Raw genomic sequence first — 24674 nt, 5'->3', positions numbered from 1 at the left:
AGTGTTAAAGGTCTTTAGTGTTAAAGGTCTTTAGCTGTGTTAAAGGTCTTTAGCTGTGGTAAAGGTCTTTAGTGTTGAAGGTTTTTAGTGTTAAAGGTCTTTAGTGTTAAAGGTCTTTAGTGTTAAAGGTCTTTAGCTGTGTTAAAGGTCTTTAGCTGTGGTAAAGGTCTTTAGTGTTGAAGGTTTTTAGTGTTAAAGGTCTTTAGTTGTGCTTGTTATAGAGGAGGGACAAAAGAGAAGGAGAGCAAAACAGAGAGAGGAGACAGTGGAGTACAGAGTGAATAGACTGTGTGTGGTGTGTGTGTGTGTGTGTGTGTGTGTGTGTGTGTGTGTGTGTGTGTGTGTGTGTGTGTGTGTGTGTGTGTGTGTGCGTGCGTGCGTGCGTGCGTGCGTGCGTGCGTGCGTATGTATGCATGTATGTATGTATGTATGTATGTATGTATGTGCAGTGTGTACAGTGGCAGCCTGGCAGTGGGGGGTGTTGCCCTGATGGAGCTCCACAGATTAATAGACAGTGATAATAACACACATCTCCCAGCCCCTCTGTCCCTAATGAAGATGGATCAGGCTGGGCTGTGTGGTGGGCACACTACGTGGCACCATGCCAATCACACACACACGCAACTGGTGCCACACAGGGACAGGAGAGAGGAAGAGAGAGAGAGAGAGAGAGAGAGACAGGGGGAGTGTTAGTTAGTACCATTATTATGTTATCATAATCCATGGTTGGCGCCTCATAAGATTAATGTCAGGGACGTTACTTATCCCTCTTGTTGTTATTTAGGCTTAATGGTTATGGTAAATTATGCATTTACTTCCACTGATTTGTTATGTGATTCATGTCGACAAAGTAGACAGGGTGGGATGAGGGATACAAAGTATCTCTAATTTGAATTTGAGTTAGTGGGGGGGAGAAGAGAGAGGGAAGCAGAGACAAAAGTAAACAGAGAGAGAGAGAGAGAGAGAGAAAAGAAAAAAAACGGAGAGAAAAACAGAGAGAGCGAGAGAAACAGAGAGAAAGAGACAGAGAGAGAGAGACAGAGAGAGAGAGACAGAGAGAGAGAGAGAGAGAGAGGGCGAGAGAGAGAGCCCAGACTGTAGTGTTACCAGTGTAAATGGCATATCGTGAGGCTCACCATGGCCCTGTTTTGTGTGAGGAGACAGGTGGGCACTGAGGTCACTTCCTCCCTGTGCATGGCGGTTGCCGTCGGTGACGGCTGGTGGCATGGCCTCCTGTTGCATCAGTAATAATAAACAGTGACAAGCTCCCCCCGTCCCCTCAAACAACTATAAATCACAGGCTACGCCGTGATAGAGAACACCAACACAGAGATACACAGGGAGCACGATCCTCACTGTACTGCCTGTAGCATGGTGTCAACACTGACTGACTGGAGAGAGACTATCTCTGTCTCTAGTACCACACACGCAGACTGACGGGCAGTGTCAGAGATACTGCAGCTATCACCAATACACACACGGCCAGCCAAACAGGCATAAACACACGAATGCCGGGACACACACATGCACACCCAACACACACACACCTTCAGTCTGGTTGGGCAGGATAACATGCCCTGGCACTGCTGATTGTTCTCTATCAGCTGTCTCTGTAAAAGGTGGTGTTCTAATTGGCTGTACCAATCAGGGGGAGGGTGCTTGGTAAGGAGAGTCAGGTACTGCACTTCCAGTAGCATATGGGTATAGATGAAAGTCACTAGAGATGAGTAGAGGTGAGTGTGTTATGATTTATGGAGAAAGGAGGACAGAGGTGCTTCTAGAGGGGGACAGAATGGTACAGGAGAGTATGTTGAGTGAAGTGAGAGCTCTCTGTCTCTGTCCTCTCTCTCTCTCTCTTCCTTCTCTATCTCCCTCCCTTTCTCCCTTACTCCCTCCTTTTCTCTCTCCTATCCTCTCTCCCCCCTCCCTCCCTCCCTCCCTCCCTCCCTCCCTCCCTCCCTCCCTCCCCTCCCTCCCTCCCTCCCTCCCTCCCTCCCTCCCTCCCTCCCTCCCTTTCTCTCCATCCCCCATCTCCCCTCTCTGGCTCTGACTGTGACACCAGCTCTGTTTGATATCCTACCACTGTGTTCTGCTGCTCTGCAGATTCCCCTGTCTCATTTGCATTCTCTTATCACACATAGCTCCATTAATGTCTTCTCCTGTTTAATGTCTCCTCCCTCCGCATCCTTCCCTCTGTTTTCCTCAAATGTGCTTCCTTTTTTTTACGTCTCCCCCTGTTTTTGCAGGGGGAGACATTCCCTGTCGACGGCGATACAGCTCTCTGCTCAGCCAGAGTTAGTAATCAAACACATTCGCCTCTTAATACACAGGCCATTACATGAGGTCTGATGTTCCATCTGCACATGGCCTAGCACAATGGCATCATTATAGAAAGAGCCTAGCCTGCAGCTCCTGCTACAGTAGTGCTAGCTCCCATCTCCCAGCCCTCAGCCCTCCCCGTCTCCTTAACAGACCCGCCTAGCCAGTAAATAGAGACAGAGTGTAAGCATGATCTGCCCTGAATGTGCTAGTGATATTGTCAGTGTGATCTGCCCTGACCTGAATGTGCTAGTGTTGTTTGTTGTTAGCATTATCTGCCCAAAATGTGTTAGTGTTAGCATTAGGCCTATTTAACCTGAATGCACTAGTGTTAGCTTGTGTTAGGGTTACAGAGTGGGGTAGCCATTGGCTAATGGCTAATGCCACTGACTTGAGCAGTGATATTGTTAGCCATCGGTGGTGGTAGTGTTAGCTGTAAGACTATACTATGGTGTGGCATTAGCGATAGCCTCACCATCCGTTGTGAAACAGGATCAGTGTTGTTAACAATTAATCTGACCTGTAATGTTAGTTAGCCAGAATATGCCAGTCAGTGTGGGCTACACAGAATAGGCTGCTTCAGTGTATCCTAATGTTGTGGTAATAACAGCTTTTCTAATGCGGTAGTGGTACAGTACAGTTCTAAGTGCTATCATAATGAATGGGTAGCAGGCTAGTATAGTGCTTGTATAACTATTCCGTGTATTCGGTGATATCTGCGGCACAAAGACCAGAGTGATATTCATACAGGACAAAAGTATAGCTGATGTGTTTTGGGGTCCTACTGTATTTGACACTACAAATAATCATTTTCAGACAGAACTGCGCCTTAGTACTCAACGTCACTTTTAGTTTATACTGATAAAAGCCTAACACTTTCCTCGTTACGGAATAATTTGATTCCTAGCATTCTGTTAATGGGGGATTTTGACACACACACAGAAACATTGGCAAGTGTGTTTAAATTGTCACGTTTACTAATTTACATAATCATGAAATTAAATTTGACTGTCATACCTTCTTCCATGTCCTGAAACGAGAGTTTGACAGTAAAAGGCCATCCAATGCCTCCCACTCCGGAGCACTCCGACGCAGATGGCAGTGGTAATGATGTTTCATGGTATGTCTGTTACGTTTTGAAAGGAAAAGTGGGATAATTATATTCATTTTGGAGAGTGATTAGTTTTGCGGGGGTGAAGGAGTAATTCATTAATTACATTTAATCTACATCTGTGGTCACACCTCCCTGTATTGATGATACTTGCATAGGCACTGTGATGGAGTCTGGTAGACTGTTACCTTCCAGAGGTTATAACGAGTCAGAGCTACGGCCCCCAAGCCCCTTTTTATTATTATTATTTATTTATTTCACCTTTATTTAACCAGGTAGGCCAGTTGAGAACAAGTTCTCATTTACAACTACGACCTGGCCAAGATAAAGCAAAGCAGTGCGACAAAAAACAACACAGAGTTACACATAAACAAATGTACAGTCAATAACACAATAGAAAAATCTATATACAGTGTGTGCAAATTAGTTAAGGAGGTAAGGAAATAAATAAGCCATAGTAGCGAAGTAATTACAATTTAGCAAATTAACACTGGAGTGATAGATGTGCAGATGATGATGTGCAAGTAGAAATGCTAGTGTGCAAAAGAGCCAAAAAAAGTTAATAAAAACAATATGGGGATGAGGTAGGTAGTTGGATGGGCTATTTACAGATGGGCTATGTACAGCTGCAGAAATCGGTAAGCTACTGAGATAGCTGATGCTTAAAGTTAGTGAGGGAGATATAAGTCTCCAACTTCAGCGCTTTTTACAATTCGTTCCAGTCATTGGCAGCAGAGAACTGGAAGGAAAGGCGGCCAAAGGAGGTGTTGGCTTTGGGGATGACCAGTGAGATATACCTGCTGGAGCGAGTGCTACGGGTGGGTGTTGTTATGGTGACCAGTGAGCTGAGATGAGGCGGAGCTTTACCTAGCAAAGACTTATAGTTGACCTGGAGCCAGTGGGTCTGGTGATGAATATGTAGCGAGGGCCAGCCGACGAGAGCATACAGGTCGCAGTGGTGGGTGGTATATGGGGCTTTGGTGAGAAAACGGATGGCACTGTGATGATCTGGAGTAATGGTCCAGAGCTTACGACAGGAATTCGGGGATGTAGTGGAGAAAAGCAGTCCGATATGCTCAGGGTTGATATCGCGCTGTGCAGACTGGCTGGTATTATCCAGGCTAAAAGCGGCTGGTGTCTGAGCTAAAGGTAAAGGCCGCTAGCGGTGGCTAACAATGACTAAATAGCTAGTAGCTAATTAGCTGCTTAGCCTCTGATGGCTAGCTTCTGATGGAGGTTCTAGCTATAAGGTCTAAAAATAGCAGATCCCTATCACATTGGGTGAGGCGGGTTGCCGGAAGGTATATTTAATTTAAAAATGGAAAAAGATATAAATATATTGAAATATATTCCAAAAAAGACGAAAAAAACATTACATTTACACGGGACAGCGACAAACACGTCTGCACTGATACGCCATCTTGGACTAATATGAGTAACCCCTACACATCTGTCTCTTCAGTCAGCGTCATCATCTAGACCAGTGTTTCCCAACCCACAACAGTACACATTTTTGTTGTAGCCCTGGACAAGCACACCTCATTAGGGGCTCCCGAGTGGCGCAGTGGTCTAAGGCACTGCATCTCAGTGCTAGAGGCGTCACTACAGACACCTTGGTTTGAATCCAGGCTGTATCACAACTGGGGGTACTATTGGGTATACTGTTGGGAGTACTATTCGGTGTACTGTTGGGGGTACTGTTGGGGGTACTGTTGGGTATACTATTGGGTATACTGTTGGGGGTACTATTGGATATACTATTGGGTATACCGTTGGGGGTACTATTGGGTATATTGTTGGGGGTACTATTGGGTATGCTATTGCGTATACTGTTGGGGGTACTATTCGGTGTACTGTTGGGGGTACTGTTGGGGGTACTATTGGGTATACTGTTGTGCATGCTATTGGGAATACTGTTGGGGATACTATTGGGTATACTATTGGGTAAAGTATTGGGGGTACTATTGGGTATACTGTTGGGGGTAATATTCGGTGTACTGTTGGGGGTTCTGTTGGGTATTCTATTGGGTATACTGTTGGGGGTACTATTGGGTATACTATTGGGGGTACTATTGGGTATAATGTTCGGTGTACTGTTGGGGTACTATTGGGCCTACTGTTCGGTGTATTGTTGGGGGTACTATTGGGTATACTATTGGGGGTACTATTGGGGGTACTATTGTGGTTACTGTTCGGTGTACTGTTGGGGGTACTATTGGGTGTACTATTGACTATACTGTTGGGGGTACTATTGGGTATACTATTGGGTATACTGTTGGGATACTGTTGGGGTACTATTGGGTATACTATTTGGTATACTGTTGGGGTACTATTGGGTATACTGTTGGGGGTACTATTGGGTATACTGTTGGGGGTACTATTGGGTAAACTATTGGGGGTACTATTGGGTATACTGTTGGGGGTACTATTGGGTCTACTATTGGGTATACTGTTGGGGTACTATTGGGTATACTATTGGGTATACTGTTGAGGGTACTATTGGGTATACTGTTGGGGGTACTATTGGGTATACTATTGGGTATACTGTTGGGGGTACTATTGGGTAAACTATTGGGGGTACTATTGGGTATACTGTTGGGGGTACTATTGGGTATACTATTGGGTATACTGTTGGGGTACTATTGGGTATACTGTTGGGGGTACTATTGGGTATATTGTTGGGGTACTATTGGGGGTACTGTTGGATATACTATTGGGTATAATGTTGGGTATACTATTGGGATACTGTTGGGGGCACTATTGGGTATACTATTGGGTAAACTGTTGGGGTACTATTGGGTATACTGTTGGGAGTACTATTCGGTGTACTGTTGGGGGTACTATTCAGTGTACTGTTGGGGGTACTATTGGGTATACTGTTGTGCGTACTATTGGGTATGCTATTGGGAATACTGTTGGGGATACTATTGGGTATACTATTGGGTAAAGTATTGGGGGTACTATTGGGTATACTGTTGGGGGTAATATTCGGTGTACTGTTGGGGGTACTGTTGGATATTGTATTGGGTATACTGTTTGGGGTACTATTGGGTATACTATTGGGTAAACTATTGGGGGTACTATTGGGTATACTGTTCGGTGTACTGTTGGGGTACTATTGGGCGTACTGTTCGGTGTATTGTTGGGGGTACTATTGGGTATACTATTGGGGGTACTATTGGGGGTACTATTGTGGTTACTGTTCGGTGTACTGTTGGGGGTACTATTGGGTGTACTATTGACTATACTGTTGGGGGTACTATTGGGTATACTATTGGGTATACTGTTGGGGGTACTATTGGGTATACTATTGGGTAAACTATTGGGTGTACTTTTGGGTATACTATTGGGTATACAGGTGGGGTTACTATTGGGTATTCTATTGGGAATACTGTTGGGGATACTATTGGGGGTACTATTGTGGTTAGTGTTCGGTGTACTGTTGGGGGTACTATTGGGTGTACTATTGACTATACTGTTGGGGGTACTATTGGGTATACTATTGGGTATACTGTTGGGGGTACTATTGGGTATAGTATTGGGTAAACTATTGGGGGTACTTTTGGGTATACTATTGGGTATACAGTTGGGGTTACTATTGGGTTTTCTATTGGGAATACTGTTGGGGATACTATTGGGTATACTATTGGGTAAACTATTTGGGGTACTATTGGGTATACTATTGGGTGTACTGTTTGGGGTACTATTGGGTATACTATTGGGTATACTGTTGGGGGTTCTATTGGGTATACAATTGGGTATACTGTTGGGAGTACTATTGGGTACACTGTTGGGGGTACTATTGGGTATACTGTTGGGGTACTATCTGGTATACTGTTGGGGTTACTATTGGGGGTACTATTGGGTATACTATTGGCTATACTTTTGGTGGTAGTATTGGTTATACTATTGGGTATACTGCTGGGTGTACTATTGGATATACTATTGGGTATACCATTGGGGATACTATTGGGTATACTATTGGGTATACCGTTGGGGGTACTATTGGGTATTCTATTGGGTATACTGTTGGGGGTACTATCGGTGTACTGTTGGGGGTACTGTTGGGTATACTATTGGGTATACTGTTGGGGGTACTATTGGGTATACTATTGGGTGAACTATTGGGGGTACTATTGGGTATACTGTTGGGGGTACTGTTGGGGGTACTATTGGGGGTTCTGTTGGGGGTACTATTGGGGGTACTGTTCGGTGTACTGTTGGGGTACTATTGGGGTACTGTTGGGGTACTATTGGGGTACTGTTCGGTGTACTGTTGGGGGTACTATTGGGTATACTATTGGGGACTATTGGGGGTACTATTGGGGATACTATTGGGTATACTATTGGGTATACCGTTGGGGGTACTATTGGGTATTCTATTGGGTATACTGTTGGGGGTACTATCGGTGTACTGTTGGGGGTACTGTTGGGTATACTATTGGGTATACTGTTGGGGGTACTATTGGGTATACTATTGGGTGAACTATTGGGGGTACTATTGGGTATACTGTTGGGGGTACTGTTGGGGGTACTATTGGGGGTTCTGTTGGGGGTACTATTGGGGGTACTGTTCGGTGTACTGTTGGGGTACTATTGGGGTACTGTTGGGGTACTATTGGGGTACTGTTCGGTGTACTGTTGGGGGTACTATTGGGTATACTATTGGGGGTACTATTGGGGGTACTATTGTGGTTACTGTTCGGTGTACTGTTGGGGGTACTATTGGGTATACTATAGGCTATACTGTTGGGGGTACTATTGGGTATACTGTTGGGGGTACTATTGGGTATACTATTGGGTAAACTATTGGGGGTACCTTTGGGTATACTATTGGGTATACAGTTGGGGTTACTATTGGGTATACTGTTGGGTATACTGTTGGGGGTACTATTGGGTATACTATTGGGGGTACTATTGGGGGTACTATTGTGGTTACTGTTCGGTGTACTGTTGGGGGTACTATTGGGTATACTATAGGCTATACTGTTGGGGGTACTATTGGGTATACTGTTGGGGGTACTATTGGGTATACTATTGGGTAAACTATTGGGGGTACCTTTGGGTATACTATTGGGTATACAGTTGGGGTTACTATTGGGTATACTGTTGGGTATACTGTTGGGGGTACTATTGGGTATACTATTGGGTATACTGTTGGGGGTTCTATTGGGTATACAATTGTGTATACTGTTGGGAGAACTATTGGGTATACTGTTGGGTGTACTATTGGGGTACTATTGGGTATACTGTTGGGGTACTATTTGGTATACTATCTGTTATACTGTTGGGGTTACTATTGGGGGTACTGTTGGGGGTACTATTGGGTATACTATTGGCTATACTGTTGGTGGTAGTGTTGGTTATACTATTGGGTATACTGTTTGGTATACTGTTGGGTGTAATATTGGATATACTATTGGGTATACCATTGGGGATACTATTGAGTATACTATTGGGTATACCGTTGGGTGTAATATTGGATATACTATTGGGTATACCATTGGGGATACTATTGAGTATACTATTGGGTATACCGTTGGGGGTACTATTGGGTATTCTATTGGGTGTACTGTTGGGGGTAATATTCGGTGTACTGTTGGGGGTACTGTTGGGTATACTATTGGGTAAACTATTGGGGGTACTATTGGGTATACTATTGGGTATACTGTTGGGGTTACTATTGGGTATTCTATTGGGTATACTGTTGGGGGTACTATTCAGTGTACTGTTGGGGGTAATATTTGGTGTACTGTTGGGGGTACTGTTGGGTATTCTATGGGGTATACTGTTGGGGGTACTATTGGGTATACTATTGGGTAAACTATTGGGGGTACTATTGGGTATACTGTTGGGGGTACTGTTGGGGGTACTATTGGGGTTCTGTTGGGAGTACTATTGAGTATACTATTGGGGGTACTATTGGGTATTCTATTGGCTATACTGTTGGGGGTACTATTGGGTATACTATTGGGTATACTGTTCTGGGAACTATTGGGTATACTTTTGGGGGTACTATTGGGGTACTGTTCGGTGTACTGTTGGGGGTACTGTTGGGGGTACTGAAGGACCAGGGTTGGGAAACACTGGTCTAGTATATGTGATAGAACTGGCTCTGGTGACAGTGTAGTGACAGACAGTGGATCTTTGTATTCCAGTGCGTTAGATCTGGGCTGAGACCAAACCTTAAGAGGCAGATGCTCAGTGACTAAATGTAAAATGTATCTGTACAGTAGCTCTACTGGCCACCATTTAATACCACCGTCTTACTGGCTGTTTGGTTTGGTCTCAGCCCAGATCTAACACACTGCGATACAAAGATTCTCTGTCTGTCACTACAGTGTCACCAGAGCAAGTAAAACCATTACAGAGAATACGAAGTGTGTATACATGGGATGAGGCTCAAAAACTGCTGCTCCAATAAATCCCTGATCACGCTGTTACTGTAAGCAGTGTCATCATGACAGTGTTGGCTAGCCAAACTGATCATGCAATTTATGGAAGTAATCGCTTCTCGTATCTTCTCATATCGGTTTAGAAACGTCTCTGTTTTGTGATAGATTCTCAGCATATAAGACGTTCCGTTAAGTACTAGACCGTATAACCTCTGATGACCTGGATTCTACTGTAATTACTGTACCAGTCATTCCATTCCCTTTGTTACTCCCATTTAATTACAGTACCAACTCACAATCCATGTTTGAGTTGAATTGGCTCGATAGAAGACATTTTTTCATACTTACCCTCTCTTAGACCTCAGTCTTTCCCTGAAACATTTGAGGTCTAACCATCAATCCTAATCGCTCACGGAATGACTGAGCTTCATCTTAAAATACCATGACTTTTCTATCCGTGAGGTAACTAGCTATCATAACTCATGACTGTCAAGCTAAAGAGACCATCAGTGCCTTTTTTCCCATGAGCATTGGAGTGTACTTGTCTCTTTCTGTGTTCGCCATCTTGCAACATTTCCTGAGTTGTTTATGTTACATAGCTCATATTGAAAGCTATTGAAATGCTAATGAAGTTACTGAGGGTTGCCAGGGCCGTTTATTTGGCAGGCGTTCAGGTGTAAATGAACTTCTGAAGATGCAGTAGCATTAGTCAAATCACCTGTGTGGATCTATAGGCCTCCGACCACAAACTGACCAGACACCACTCAGTCAGCACGACCATGCCACACATTGACCTGACCACACGGTCATGTCTTGACCTCACACTCATCATGTTGATCTTGACATTGATTTTGCTTTTTCCTCCGTGGGCGATTGTGAGTTTATTGGCGTGAGTGTATAGTAGTGTCTATGGAGGCTATAGTTACAGTACTGTAGTGGCAAGAGAACTGTATACGATACAGTAGGCCTACTGAGTACTACTGTGTACTACTGTGTACTTGCCAATTGTAATCACTTATTTAGTCATTTATTAAGTAATTGTCCATTCACATCCATCCATTTCTTTCTTGTCTGAAGTTCTGGAGGCCTTGCTATGTTGACAGGGAAAAACATGGGTCCATCATGACAATCGAATCACACATTAGGAATGTGACCAAAATATCTTTTTACCACCTGAGAAGCATTGCCAAGGTGCGTCCGTTTCTCTTTCAGGCTGATACAGAGACTCATCAATGCTTTTATTACAAGCAGGCTTGACTACTGTAATGTTCTCCTGTCTGATCTACACAAAAAAGTCATTGATGACAGTAAATACTGACCAAGACCAGACAGACAGCAGACATTACAGCGGTTTTAAAGTCTCTGCACTAGCTGCCTGTTAGTTTTCATTTTAAGATTATTCTATTGTCTTTTAAATCAATCCACGATTGTGCACCCCAATACATGTCAGACGTGATTTTTAGTTATGTACCCAGTAGGTCCCTCAGGTCCTCTGGCATTTCAACTATCCCAAAGCCTAGGACCAGAGGCATGGAGAGGCAGCTTTTAGTTACTATGCCCACAGCCTGGAATAGCCTGCCAGAGAACCTGAGGGGTCGAAACTGTGGACGTGTTTAAAAGAGATCTTAAAACACACCTTTTCAGCTTTGTTTTACCTCAGGGTGTTTTTTGGTCTTTCCGTTTTTACTGTTATTATTTCGCTTTTTATCCTCTGATGTTTCTAAATAGTAAATATTTGTTTTTTAAATTTATTTTTTAATGTTTTTTCCTGTGAAGCTTATTGCGTTGCATTCATGTCTGAAATGTGTTATATAAATAAATCTTTGATTTGACAATCCAGCCATGATCAGCCGCTGTCAGTCCTGTTACACTAACTAACCATGTAGCATCTGGAAGGAAGACGTATGACTCTCGTTTTAGATCATTCTGTCTAACTGCCGCTAAAGCAAATAGCTAATAATGATCTCCGTGATTATAGTATTGATCCAATACAAGTGGATAATGAGGTTATTTGCCTTAGATCAAGGCAACCAGAAAATGAATCACAGAGAAAGAGAGAGAGAAAGGTTCTATTAGATACAAGATGAGAGACAGAGGGGTTCTATTAGATACAAGATGAGAGACAGAGGGGTTGTATTAGATACAAGATGAGAGACAGAGGGGTTGTATTAGATACAAGATGAGAGACAGAGGGGTTGTATTAGATACAAGATGAGAGAGAGACAGAGGGGTTGTATTAGATACAAGATGAGAGAGAGAGAGAGAGAGAGAGAGAGAGAGAGAGGGGTTGTATTAGATACAAGATGAGAGAGAGACAGAGGGGTTGTATTAGATACAAGATGAGAGAGAGAGAGAGAGAGAGAGAGAGGGGTTGTATTAGATACAAGATGAGAGAGAGAGAGAGAGAGAGAGAGAGAGAGAGAGAGAGAGAGGGGTTGTATTAGATACAAGATGAGAGACAGAGGGGTTGTATTAGATACAAGATGAGAGACAGAGGGGTTGTATTAGATACAAGATGAGAGAGAGAGAGAGAGAGAGAGAGAGAGAGAGGGGTTGTATTAGATACAAGATGAGAGACAGAGGGGTTCTATTAGATACAAGATGAGAGACAGAGGGGTTCTATTAGATACAATATGAGAGACAGAGGGGTTGTATTAGATACAAGATGAGAGAGAGACAGAGGGGTTGTATTAGATACAAGATGAGAGAGAGAGAGAGAGAGAGAGAGAGAGAGAGAGAGGGGGGGTTGTATTAGATACAAGATGAGAGACAGAGGGGTTGTATTAGATACAAGATGAGAGACAGAGGGGTTGTATTAGATACAAGATGAGAGACAGAGGGGTTGTATTAGATACAAGATGAGAGAGAGACAGAGGGGTTGTATTAGATACAAGATGAGAGAGAGACAGACAGGTTGTATTAGATACAAGATGAGAGAGAGACAGAGGGGTTGTATTAGATACAAGATGAGAGAGAGACAGAGGGGTTGTATTAGATACAAGATGAGAGAGAGAGAGATCTGAGAGACAAGGCAAGAAGGGCATTCTATGCCATCAAAAGGAACATAAAATTTCACATACCAATTAGGATCTGTCTAAAAAATACTTGTATCAGTTATAGAACCCATTGCACTTTATGGTTGTGAGGTCTGGGGTCCGCTCACCAACCAAGAATTCACAAAATGGGACAAACACCAAAATGAGATTCTGCATGCAGAATTCTGCAAAAATATCCTCTGTGTATGATGTAGAACACCAAATAATGCATGCAGAGCAGAATGAGAATGATACTCGCTAATTATCAAAATCCAGAAAAGAGAAGATAGCCTATATTCTCTTGAGTCTTCTCTGAGAATCTATGTGCACACTGCCCACAAAATGAGGTGGAAACTGGGCTGCACTTCCTAACCTCCTGCCCAATGTATGACCATATTAGAGACACATATTTCCCTCAGATTACACAAATCCACAAAGAATTCGAAAACAAACCCAATTTTGATAAACTCCAATATCTACTGGGTGAAATCCCACAGTGTGCCATCACAGCAGCAAGATTTGTGACCAGTTGCCACAAGAAAAGGTCAAACACCATTGTAAATACAACCCATATTTATGCTTATTTATTTTCCCTTTTGTACTTTAACCATTTCTACATGGTTACAACACTGTGTATATACTGTACATAATATGACATTTGTAATGTCTTTATTCTTTTGGAAGTTCTGTGAGTGTAATGTTTACTGTCCATTTTTATTGTTTATTTCACTTTTGTATATTATCTACTTCACTTGCTTTGGCAATGTTAACATTGTTTCCCATGCCAATAAAGCCCCTTGAATTGAATTGAACTGAGAGAGAGAGAGAGAGAGAGAGAGAGAGAGAGAGAGAGAGAGGTTGTATTAGATACAAGATGAGAGAGAGAGAGAGAGAGAGGTTGTATTAGATACAAGATGAGAGAGAGAGGGGGGGTTGTATTATATATAAGATGAGAGAGAGAGAGAGAGAGAGAGAGAGAGAGAGAGAGAGAGGTTGTATTAGATACAAGATGAGAGAGAGACAGAGAGCGAGAGAGAGACAGAGAGGTTGTATTAGATACAAGATGAGAGAGAGAGAGACAGAGAGAGACAGAGAGGTTGTATTAGATACAAGATGAAGAGAGAGAGAGAGAGAGAGAGAGAGAGAGAGAGAGAGAGACAGAGGGGTTGTATTAGATACAAGATGAGAGAGAGACAGACAGGTTGTATTAGATACAAGATGAGAGACAGAGGGGTTGTATTAGATACAAGATGAGAGAGAGAGAGAGAGAGACAGAGAGGTTGTATTAGATACAAGATGAGAGAGAGAGAGAGAGACAGACAGAGAGGTTGTATTAGATACAAGATGAGAGAGTGAGAGAGGCTTTGTTCAAAACAGTCACAGACTCACAGCTCCTCTTCTTAGTGGTCTGTCCATCTGTCTCTATCTGTCCCTCCCTCCTCCCTCCCTTCTCTCCTTCCTGCTTCCCTCCCCTTCCTCTCTGTCCTTCCCCCTTCCATCCCTCCCCCAGACCAGTTAAATCAGAGCACCATTCTCCCAGTGTCTCCAGTGTACTCAGAGATATTACACCCTTCGTCTACAGTGGAAGTGTAACAGTGATGACAATAGTGGATATGAACGGAACAAAAGGTCAGTCTGTGGCCCCAGGTGTCTACATCCTTAGAGTGGGGAGAGGAAGACTGCCAAGACCACCCCCAAAACCCACTCTCTCTCTATCTCTCTCTCTCTCTCTCTCTCTCTCTCTCTCTCTCTCTCTCACCCCACAGATTCCCCCATCGTCATCACCCACCCTCTACTTACCTCCCCTCCCACCTCCTTTCATCCCCCTCTTTTCTTATTCTTTCTTTTTCTAGAACTCTCTGTTCCTCTCATCACCATGGCGTTTTTCTTATCTCACTTCATCCTCTTCTTCTCTCCTCCTTTCTCTAATCTTTCCCACATTTTCCTCTCTCTCTCTGTCTCTCTCTTCCTCCATCTCTCTTGTCTCTATCTATATCTCTCTCTTTCCATTTCCCTCCATCTCTCTCACCTTATGGGCAGGGACCACAGGAGAGCTATTGTGGAGAGTGCAGTGGGAGTCAGGATCAAAAGAGATTGGTTGAAAGACAGATTTTTTTTATTACCAATACAAAAGGCAGCAGGAAATAGAAAAGAAGGCCTCCACACAGGAGGGGACCAGTTTTTGGACCATTATTAATATGGAGGGAGGGAGGGAGGGAGGGGGAGGGAGGGAGGGAGGGAGGGAGGGAGGGGAGGGAGGGAGGGAGGGAGGGAGGGAGGGAGGGAGGGAGGGAGGGAGGGAGGGAGGGGGAGGGAGGGGGAGGGAGGGAGGGAGGGAGGGAGGGAGGGAGGGAGGGAGGGAGGGAGGGAGGGAGGGAGGGAGGGAGGGAGGGGGGAGGGAGGGGCCGACTCAAGGCCCAGGAACAGTTCTATGTTGTTTGTTTTCTGCTTTCTCTGTGTGTTCTCTCAGCTGTTCTGTGAAGAATGTGTGTGCATCCGTGGGGGGGTGGGGGGGGGGTTGATGTGTGTGGGTAGATGGGTAGGGGGGTTGGTTTTAGAGGACAGCCTCTGTCATGCTCTGTGCTCAGTGTTCTTTTCTCTCTTTCGTTCTCTCTCCCACGTACAGTGGGTCACGAACAGACACATGCACCACACACACACACACACACACACACACACACACACACACACACACACACACACACACACACACACACAGGTTGGTGGATGTGTTGGGTCGGCTGTGCCACTGGAGAGGAGGGTAAATATCAGAGAAGGTCAGAGGGAGGGGATGGGCTGGAGGGATGGAGGGAGAGCGAATCACTGATGATGTCGGAGGGGGGGCAGTCAGCCAGTCACTCTTGACCTGCCAATCTTGACTGTCCACACAGGAGAGAGCATGCAGTCATGAGAGCAGCACAGGGCACTGTGTGTGTGTACACGTCTGTGTGTATTCCTGTAGATGTGTGTGTACTGAGGCTGTTGTCTTTTTCTGCAATCTATATTTCACTTCTGGGAAGATCAATCGAGGAGTAGAGGGTTACAGGGATCAAAGTAAATCCTCTCAGTTGCCTGTACACACACACACTCACACACACACATAAACACACAAACACACACAGCACAATCTGTCTGTTCCATCAGCGGGCTCAGCAGGAGTGGTATTAGCTCTAATAATACAGTATGTCTCCATCCCTTCCCTCTCAGCCCTGGAGGTAGCAGAGTCTACCAACAAATGAGAGAGAAAGTTCCAGATTGTGATTTATTTCATTAGGCAAATAAGATGTGTGAGCCCTACGGCACTACTGACTGAGTCACCGCTGTCCACACCATCACACACACACACACACACACACACACACACACACACACACACACACACACACACACACACACACACACTATTTACATGGCACCCTTAAGAGTCACACGCATACATATCGTGTCTCATCCAATCAAAGCTCCCGACACTGTGGAGTGATAAGCTGGCTCTGGTTGGGGGGAGCAGAACAGCTGTTGTCGTGCCAGTGTGCACAAAATGGCTACCCTTCAGATCCCTGTAGCACAATCATTCTACCTGGTCACCACAGTGAGAGCCTCCCCTCCCCTCCACTCCCCTTCCCTCTCCCCTCTTCTCCTCTCCCCTTTTCTCTTCTTTCATCTCCTCTCCCCTCCTCTCCCCTTCCCTCTTCTTTCCCCCATCCTCTCCTCTCCTTCCCTCTTCTTTCCCCTCCCCTCCCATCCTCTCCTCTCCCCTTCCCTCTTCTTTCCTCTCCTTTCCTCTCCTCTCCTCTCATCTCCTTTCCCCTTCCCTCTTCTTTCCTCTCCTCTCCTCTCATCTCCTTTCCCCTTCCCTCTTCTTTCCCCTCCCCTCCCCTCCCCTCCTCCCCTCCTCTCCTTTGGTTCTTGCAACACAGATCTCTGCAGTGTGATTACAACTAACTCTGATAGGAAACTACAGCGGCTGGAATTCAACTGAACCCACCATAGCAATGTTTCCCTTGTTTTCACCCTACTGCTACACACACATTTCTGATGAGGAAAACTAGAAGCATCTACCTTACTGTGTAAATGAAATTACTCCCTAACTAGAGTACTTCTCTTTCAGCAGGTTGCATGAAACTGTGACTCAAAGGAAATCACAAATTAGAACGTGGTAGTTGTTCGTCTGACTAACCTTCCTCTCTGTCTCTCTCTGTGTCTGTTTCTCTCTCTCTCTCTCTCTGTCTCTGTCTCTGTCTCTCTCTCCTCCTCTTCCTCTGTCGGATCACCTCATATAGAGGTGTTAGTGGGAGGAGCTCTCTCCATGACCCTGTGCCTGCTGACCACACCCAGATTCCCCCTAACCCCGCCCTCCAGCATGGCGCTGTCACTCTGGCTGCTGTGTACCTGTGCTGTCACCTCCCTGCTCATCGCCCCCTCTGCTCAAGGTTGGTACTGCACTGCATTATCCCAATCCTGTCAATGTGCCAATGGGTTTACATGTTGTGTGTGTGTGTGTGTGTGTGTGTGTGTGTGTGTGTGTGTGTGTGTGTGTGTGTGTGTGTGTGTGTGTGTGTGTGTGTGTGTGTGTGTGTGTGTGTGTGTGTGTGTGTGTGGACAGATTGTTACTTCTCATAATAATTGAATATGAATAACATGGTGACTCTATGTGAAGGAAGGTTAAAAGGTACTGGCTTGCTGAATAAGCCAGACGTCATGGATGAAGGGGGTTTTATGAAGCAGCTTGTAGGTGGGAGTGTCATGTGTGTGTTTCCATGCAGGTAGTTGTTGTCTCAGTGTGTGATCAGTCAATAAATCAATAAACTTTATTTTATAAAGCCATTTTTACATCAGCAGATGTCACAAAGTGCTATACAGAAACCCACCCTAAAACCCCAAACAGCAAGCAATGCAGATGTAGAAGCAGGATGGATAGGAAAAACTCACTAGAAAGGAAGGAACCTAGGAAGAGGAACCAGGCTCTGAGGGGTGGCCAGTCCTGTTCTGGCTGTGCCGGGTGTACATGGCCATGAAGGCCAGATGAATGTCCATGATGGTTGGTCATGGTGTGTGAGGGGGATCCCTGCATGTAATGGTGCCATATGTGGAACCTCTCACAATGTGCCATGAGAGCGTGTGTGTGTGTGTCCCCACACCGCCTGCATGTGTGTGTGGGTGGGTGCCAGCTGGTTTAACCCTAGCAGCAGGTGACCTGGTTGGGCGACAGTGGTGCTGCAGGGCGTGTGTGTGGCGGGGAAGATGGGGGAGGCAGGGGGGAGGTACAGCTAAAAGGAAGGGGAGGTGTTGTGGGGTGTCCTGTTAGTACCCTTCCACACGGACAGCAGCACACCATCTGCTGTGTGCTCTCAGTTAGGACACTGAGAGCAGAGAGGGAGGGAGGGAGGGAGGTAGGGAGGGAGGGAGGGAGGGAGGGAGGGAGGGAGGGAGGGAGGGAGGGAGGGAGGAATATGGTGGAGGAAGAAAGAAAAAGAGAGAAAAAATAAAAGGTTAATTTTAGGCACTGTAAGAATCAGAGAAGAGTAGGGAAGAGAAGGAGGGATGAAGAGATAGAGAAAAAGAGAGAGAAATCCAGAAAAGAGCCATTAAATTCTACAACCACCTAAAAGGAAGGAAAATCTTCCTCTGTTTGCAATCCAAAGGGTCCCAGCTACAACATGCATGGTCATTTTGTTAGATAAAATCTTTCTTTATATCCCAAAAAGTCTGTTTAGTTGGCGCCATCGATTTCGGTAATCCACTCATTCAACATGTAGACAAAGGAATCCAAAAAGCTACCGCTAAACTTTGTTAAAACAAGTCAAACTACATTTCTATTTAATCCTCAGCTACCCTAAAATGTAAATAAACTGTAATATTTAATACGGAAAGAAGTATGTTCAATAGAAAAGTAAAATTGGCAAGTGCGTGTCCTCTTCATTGCATGCCCACAGACTGATTTAAAACTGTGACTCTCAGTACCAAAACTCAAAATTCTTCCTCGTTTTGGAAGAAACAAGCCTGAAACCTTGAACAAAGACTATTGATATCTAGTGGAAGCCATAGGAATTGCAATCTGGGAGCTGGAATTGCATAGGACCCATAGCTTTCCATTATAAGAGCCTGGGATCTAAAAAAAAATTAGTAATTCTGGTTGGTTTTTCTTTGGATTTTCTCCTACCATATCAATTGTGTTATAGTCTCATACATTATTTTAAAATTTCTACAAACTTCAAAGTCTTTTCTATCCAATGTTACCAATTATATACATATCCTGGCTTCTGGGCCTGAGTTACAGGCAGTTTACTTTGGGCACGTCAGTCAGGCGGAAATTCTGAAAGAAGGACCCTAGCCTGAAGACAAAGCCATCACCTACAGAGAGATGAACCTGGGGCTCTGTTCACAGACTCAAACACACCCCACAGAGCCCCAGGACAGCAACACAATTAGACCCAACCAAATCATGAGAAAACAAAAAGATAATTACTTGACACATTGGAAAGAATTAACAAAAAACAGAGCAAATTAGAATGCTATTTGGCCCTAAACAGAGAGTACACAGTGGCAGAATACCTGACCACTGTGACTGACCCAAACTTAAGGAAAGCTTTGACTATGTACAGACTCAGTGAGCATAGCCTTGCTATTGAGAAAGGCCGCCGTAGGCAGACCTGGCTCTCAAGAGAAGACAGGCTATGTGCACACTGCCCACAAAATGAGGTGGAAACTGAGCTGCACTTCCTAACCTCCTGCCCAATGTATGACCATATTAGAGACACATATTTCCCTCAGATTATACAGATCCACAAAGAATTAGAAAACAAACCCAATTTTGATAAACTCCCATATCTACTGGGTGAAATACCACAGTGTGCCATCACAGCAGCAAGATTTGTGACCTGTTGCCACAAGAAAAGGTCAACCAGTGAAGAACAAATACCATTGTAAATACAACCCATATTTATGCTTATTTATTTTCCCTTTTGTACTTTAACCATTTGTACATCGTTCCAACACTGTATACAGTTGAAGTCAGAAGTTTACATACACCTTAGCCAAATGCATTTAAACTCAATTTTTTCACAATTCCTGACATTTAATCCTAGTACAAATTCCCTGTCTCAGGTCAGTTAGGATCACCACTTTATTTTAAGAATGTGAAATGTCAGAATAATAGTAGAGAGAATGATTTATTTCAGCTTTTATTTATTTCATCACATTCCCAGTGGGTCAGAAGTTTATATACACTCAATTAGTATTTGGTAGCATTGCCTTGAAATTGTTTAACTTGGGTCAAACATTTCTGGTAGCCTTCCACAAGCTTCCCACAATAATTTTGGCCCATTTCTCCTGACAGAGCTGGTGTAACTGAGTCAGGTTTGTAGGCCTCCTTGCTCACACACGCTTTTTCAGTTCTGCCCGCAAGTCTTCTATGGGATTGAGGTCAGGGCTTTGTGATGGCCACTCCAATACCTTGACTTTGTTGTCCTTAAGCCATTTTGCCACAACTTTGGAGTATGCTTGGGTTCATTGTCCATTTGGAAGACCCATTTGCGACCAAGCTTTAACTTCCTGACTGATGTCTTGAGATGTTGCTTCAATATATCCACATAATTCCCTTTCCTCATGAAGCCATCTATTTTGTGAAGTGCACCAGTCCCTCCTGCAGCAAAGCAGCCCCACAACATGATGCTGCCACCCCTGTGCTTCACGGTTGGGATGGTGTTCTTCGTCTTGCAAGCATCCCTCTTTTTCCTCCAACATAACGTGGACATTCTGACTAAACAGTTATATTTTTGTTTCATCAGACCAGAGGACATTTCTCCAAAAAGTATGATCTTTGTCCCCATGTGCAGTTGCAAACCGTAGTCTGGCTTCTTATGTTGGTTTTGGAGCAGTGGCTTCTTCCTTGCTGAGCGGCCTTTCAGGTTATGTCACGACTTCCGCCGAAGTCGGCTTCTCTCCTTGTTCGGGCGGCGTTCAGCGATCGACGTCATCGGCTTTCTAGCCATCGCCGCTCCATTTTTCATATATCCATTTGTCTTGTCTTGTTTCCATACACACCTGGTTTTCATTTCCCCAATTAAGCTACTTGTATTTAACCCTCTGTTTTCCATCATGTTTTGTGTGTAATTGTTTCATGTTGCTGTGGTGTCTTTTTATGTGCTTTACTTTTGTTATGTTCCGTGTTTTTGAGCGCATTTTATCTATGTTGTGCTCTCGTTTTGGAACTTCAATAAAGTGCGCCTTTTTACATCACGCTACTCTCCTGCGCCTGACTTCGCCTCTTTTACACACGCTGACAGAATTACACACCCTCAATGGAGTCAGCAGTAGCAGGTACCCCGGTTAGAGGAGTCGAGGAGCGCGTCCAGGAACATTCGGCCATGTTACAACATCTTGGTGCCATGATGGATCGCGTTGTCCAGACCATGGACCGCTGGGAGAGACAGGAAGTCTCTCCAGTGCCTCGACCAGCACAACCGGGGTTGTCTTCATCCGTTCCATTTGGAGAGAGTTCCAGTGGGATGCGTCTCTCCCTTCCCAGGGAGTATGATGGAATGGCAGCACAGTGCCAGAGATTCTTGTTACAGCTGGACCTCTACCAGGCCACTGTGCACCCAGCTCCCTCAGGAGGGGAGAGAGTGGCCGCCCTCGTCTCCTGTCTCACAAGAAGAGCGCTGGAGTGGGCAAACGCCGTGTGGAGAGAAAGAGACACTGCGCCAGACCACATCTAGGAGTTCACCCGTCGCTTCAGGGCTGTCTTCGACCATCCACCTCAGGGCAGAGCGGCGGGGGAGAGGCTCTTCCATTTGAGACAGGGGACGAGGAGCACCCAGGACTTCGCCCTGGAATTCCGGACCTTGGCCGCCGGAGCAGGCTGGATTGACAGGGCCCTCATTGACCACTATCGATGCAGCCTACGAGAGGACGTCCGACGTGAGCTGGCCTGCAGGGATGCCACCATTTCCTTCGACCAACTGGTGGATTTGTCCATCCGGTTGGATAACCTGCTGGTAACCCGCGGACGTTCGAGGGGGCTCTGTCGGTTCCATCGTCCAGCACCCCTGCTCCGGTGCCCATGGTGTTAGGATGGGCTGCTCATAGGGAGACTGGAGGAGGAGCCATCACGTGCGCCATCTGTGGCCGCAGAGGACACACTGCTGGTCGGTGCCGTGTTGGTTCCTCTGGGAGTCGAGGCAACAGGCAGGACACTCTGGCGTCACCCCAGGTGAGTTTGTACCACACTCATCCAGAGTCCTCTGTTGATCAACTGTTTGTGCCTGTTTGTTTCCCTGAGTTTTCCCCACATTCCCAGCATTGGCACTCGTCGATTCAGGCTCAGCTGGGAATTTTATCGACAGAGCATTAGCCATTAGGTTAGGGGTCCCTATTTTTCCTATAGTTAGACACTTCCCGGTACACGCTCTAGACAGTCGACCATTAGGGTCCGGGCTAATCAAGGAGGCCACCATCTCCTTGGCCATGGTTATGCAGGGGAATCATGAGGAGAGAATCATTCTCTTTCTGATTGTCTCTCTTGCGTTCCCTGTGATACTAGGCCTTCCTTGGTTGGCTCTGCATAACCCCACTATTTCCTGGGAACAGAGGGCTCTCACGGGGTGGTCGCTACTCAGGGAGGTGTGTAGGGGTTTCCATTGGTGCTACCACGGTGGAAAGTCCAGACCAGGTCTCCACCGTGCACATCCCCCCCAGAATACGCCGATTTGGCTCTCGCCTTCTGTAAAATGAAGGCGACTAAATTACCACCTCATCGACGGGGGGATTGTGCGATAAATCTCCTGGCAGACGCTGCGCTTCCCAGGAGTCACGTGTATCCCCTGTCGCAAGTGGAGACGGTGGCTATGGATACATATGTCTCTGAATCCCTACGTCAGGGGTACATTCGGCCCTCTACTTCACCCGCCTCCTCAAGTTTCTTTTTTGTGAAGAAGAAGGATGGGTGTTTACGCCCGTGTATTGACTATAGAGGTCTCAATCAAATCACGGTGAAGTACAGTTACCAGCTACCTCTTATCGCCACGGCGATTGAGTCAATGCATGGTGCGCGCTTCTTCACGAAACTAGATCTCAGGAGTCCGTAAAACCTGGTGCGTATCCGGGAGGGAGACGAGTGGAAGACAGCGTTCAGTACCACCACAGGGCATTATGAGTACCTCGTCATGCCGTACGGGTTGATGAATGCTCCATCAGTTTTCCAATCCTTTGTAGACGAGATTTTCAGGGAACTGCACGGGCAGGGTGTAGTGGTGTATATCGATGACATTCTGATTTACTCCGCTACACGCGCCGAGCATGTGTCCTTGGTGCGCCAGGTACTTGGACGACTGTTGGGGCATGACCTGTACGGCAAGGCTGAGAAATGCCTGTTCTTTCAGCAGGCCGTCTCCTTCCTAGGGTATCGCATTTCCACATCAGGGGTGGAGATGGAGAGTGACCACATTGCAGCCGTGCATAATTGGCCAACTCCCACCACGGTAAAGGACATCAAGGGGGCCCCGGCATACATCGTTCGTTCCATCCTGGATTCGAGGCGTCGGGTGGGGGGCCTTCAGTACCTCGTGGAGTACTGAAGGCCTCCACCTGCCCTGCCGGAAGCTGGGTCCGCGGTTTATGGGACCATTTAAAGTCCTGAGGAAGGTGAACGAGGTATGTTATAGATTACAGCTTCCCTCTGATTATCGTATTAACCCCTCGTTCCATGTGTCTCTCCTCAGGCCGGTGGTGGCTGGTCCGCTCCAGGAGTTTGAGGTGCGGGAGGTCCCTCCGCCCCCTTTGGACATCGAGGGGGCCCCGGCGTACATCGTTCGTTCCATCCTGGATTCAAGGCGTCGGGTGGGGGGCCTTCAGTACCTTGTGGAGTGGGAGGGGTACGGGCCAGAGGAGATGTTCTGGGTTCCGGTTACAGATGTTTTGGATCCTGAACTGCTGTGGGAGTTTCACCGTCATCGGCCGGATCGCCCTGCGCCTCGTCCTGGTCGTCCTCGAAGCCGATGTCGGCGTGCCGCTGGAGCCGCGCGTCAAGGGGGGGGTTACTGTCACGACATCCGCCGAAGTTGGCTGCTCTCCTTGTTCAGGCGACGTTCGGCGATCGACGTCACCGGCTTTCTAGCCATCGCCGCTCCATTTTTCATATATCCATTTGTCTTGTCTTGTTTCCATACACACCTGGTTTTCATTTCCCCAATTAAGCTACTTGTATTTAAACCCTCTTTTTCCCATCATGTTTTGTGTGTAATTATTTCATGTTGCTGTGGTGTCTTTTTACGCACTTTACTTTTTTACGTTCCATGTTTTTGAGCGCATTTGATCGATGTTGTGCTCTCGTTTTGGAACTTTAATAAAGTGTGCCTGTTTACATCACGCTACTCTCCTGCACCTGACTTTGCCTCTTTTACACACGCTGACAGGTTATGTCGATATAGGACTCGTTTTACTGTGGATATAGATAGGTCCTTTGCTGTTGTTCTGGCATTGATTTGCACTTTTCGCACCAAAGTACGTTCATCTCTAGGAGACAGAACACGTCACCTTCCTGAGCGGTATGACGGCTGCGTGGTTCCATGGTGTTTATACTTGCGTACTATTGTTTGTACAGATGAACGTGGTACCTTCAGGCATTTTTCCATGATGTCAAGCAAAGAGGCACTGAGTTTGAAGGTAGGCCTTGAAATACATCCACAGGTACACCTCCAATTGACTTAAATGATATCAATTAGCCTATCAGAAGCTTCTAAACCATGACATCATTTTCTGGAATTTTCCAAGCTGTTTAAAGGCACAGTCAACTTAGTGTATGTAAACTTCTAACCC

At 45.7% G+C, this 24674-nt stretch overlaps 1 protein-coding gene across 3 annotated transcripts in view; it reads left to right on the top strand.

Moving 5' to 3' along the window:
* adgrl1a (adhesion G protein-coupled receptor L1a) overlaps nucleotides 1-24674 on the top strand; it is a 162782-nt gene that overhangs the window by 47878 nt on the left and 90230 nt on the right. For all 3 annotated transcript variants that reach the window (XM_045715416.1, XM_045715417.1, XM_045715415.1), the window contains one exon: nucleotides 17141-17290. In XM_045715416.1, coding sequence (XP_045571372.1) covers nucleotides 17167-17290 — 124 coding nt within the window. In that variant the 5' untranslated portion in view covers nucleotides 17141-17166. The remainder of the gene's footprint in view (nucleotides 1-17140; nucleotides 17291-24674) is intronic.

This window comes from Salmo salar, chromosome ssa03 (assembly GCF_905237065.1).
Source record: "Salmo salar chromosome ssa03, Ssal_v3.1, whole genome shotgun sequence".
NCBI classification, from domain to species: domain Eukaryota; kingdom Metazoa; phylum Chordata; class Actinopteri; order Salmoniformes; family Salmonidae; genus Salmo; species Salmo salar.
The sequence above is the reverse complement of the archived record's forward strand: the minus strand, read 5'-3'. Positions and strand labels throughout refer to the sequence as shown.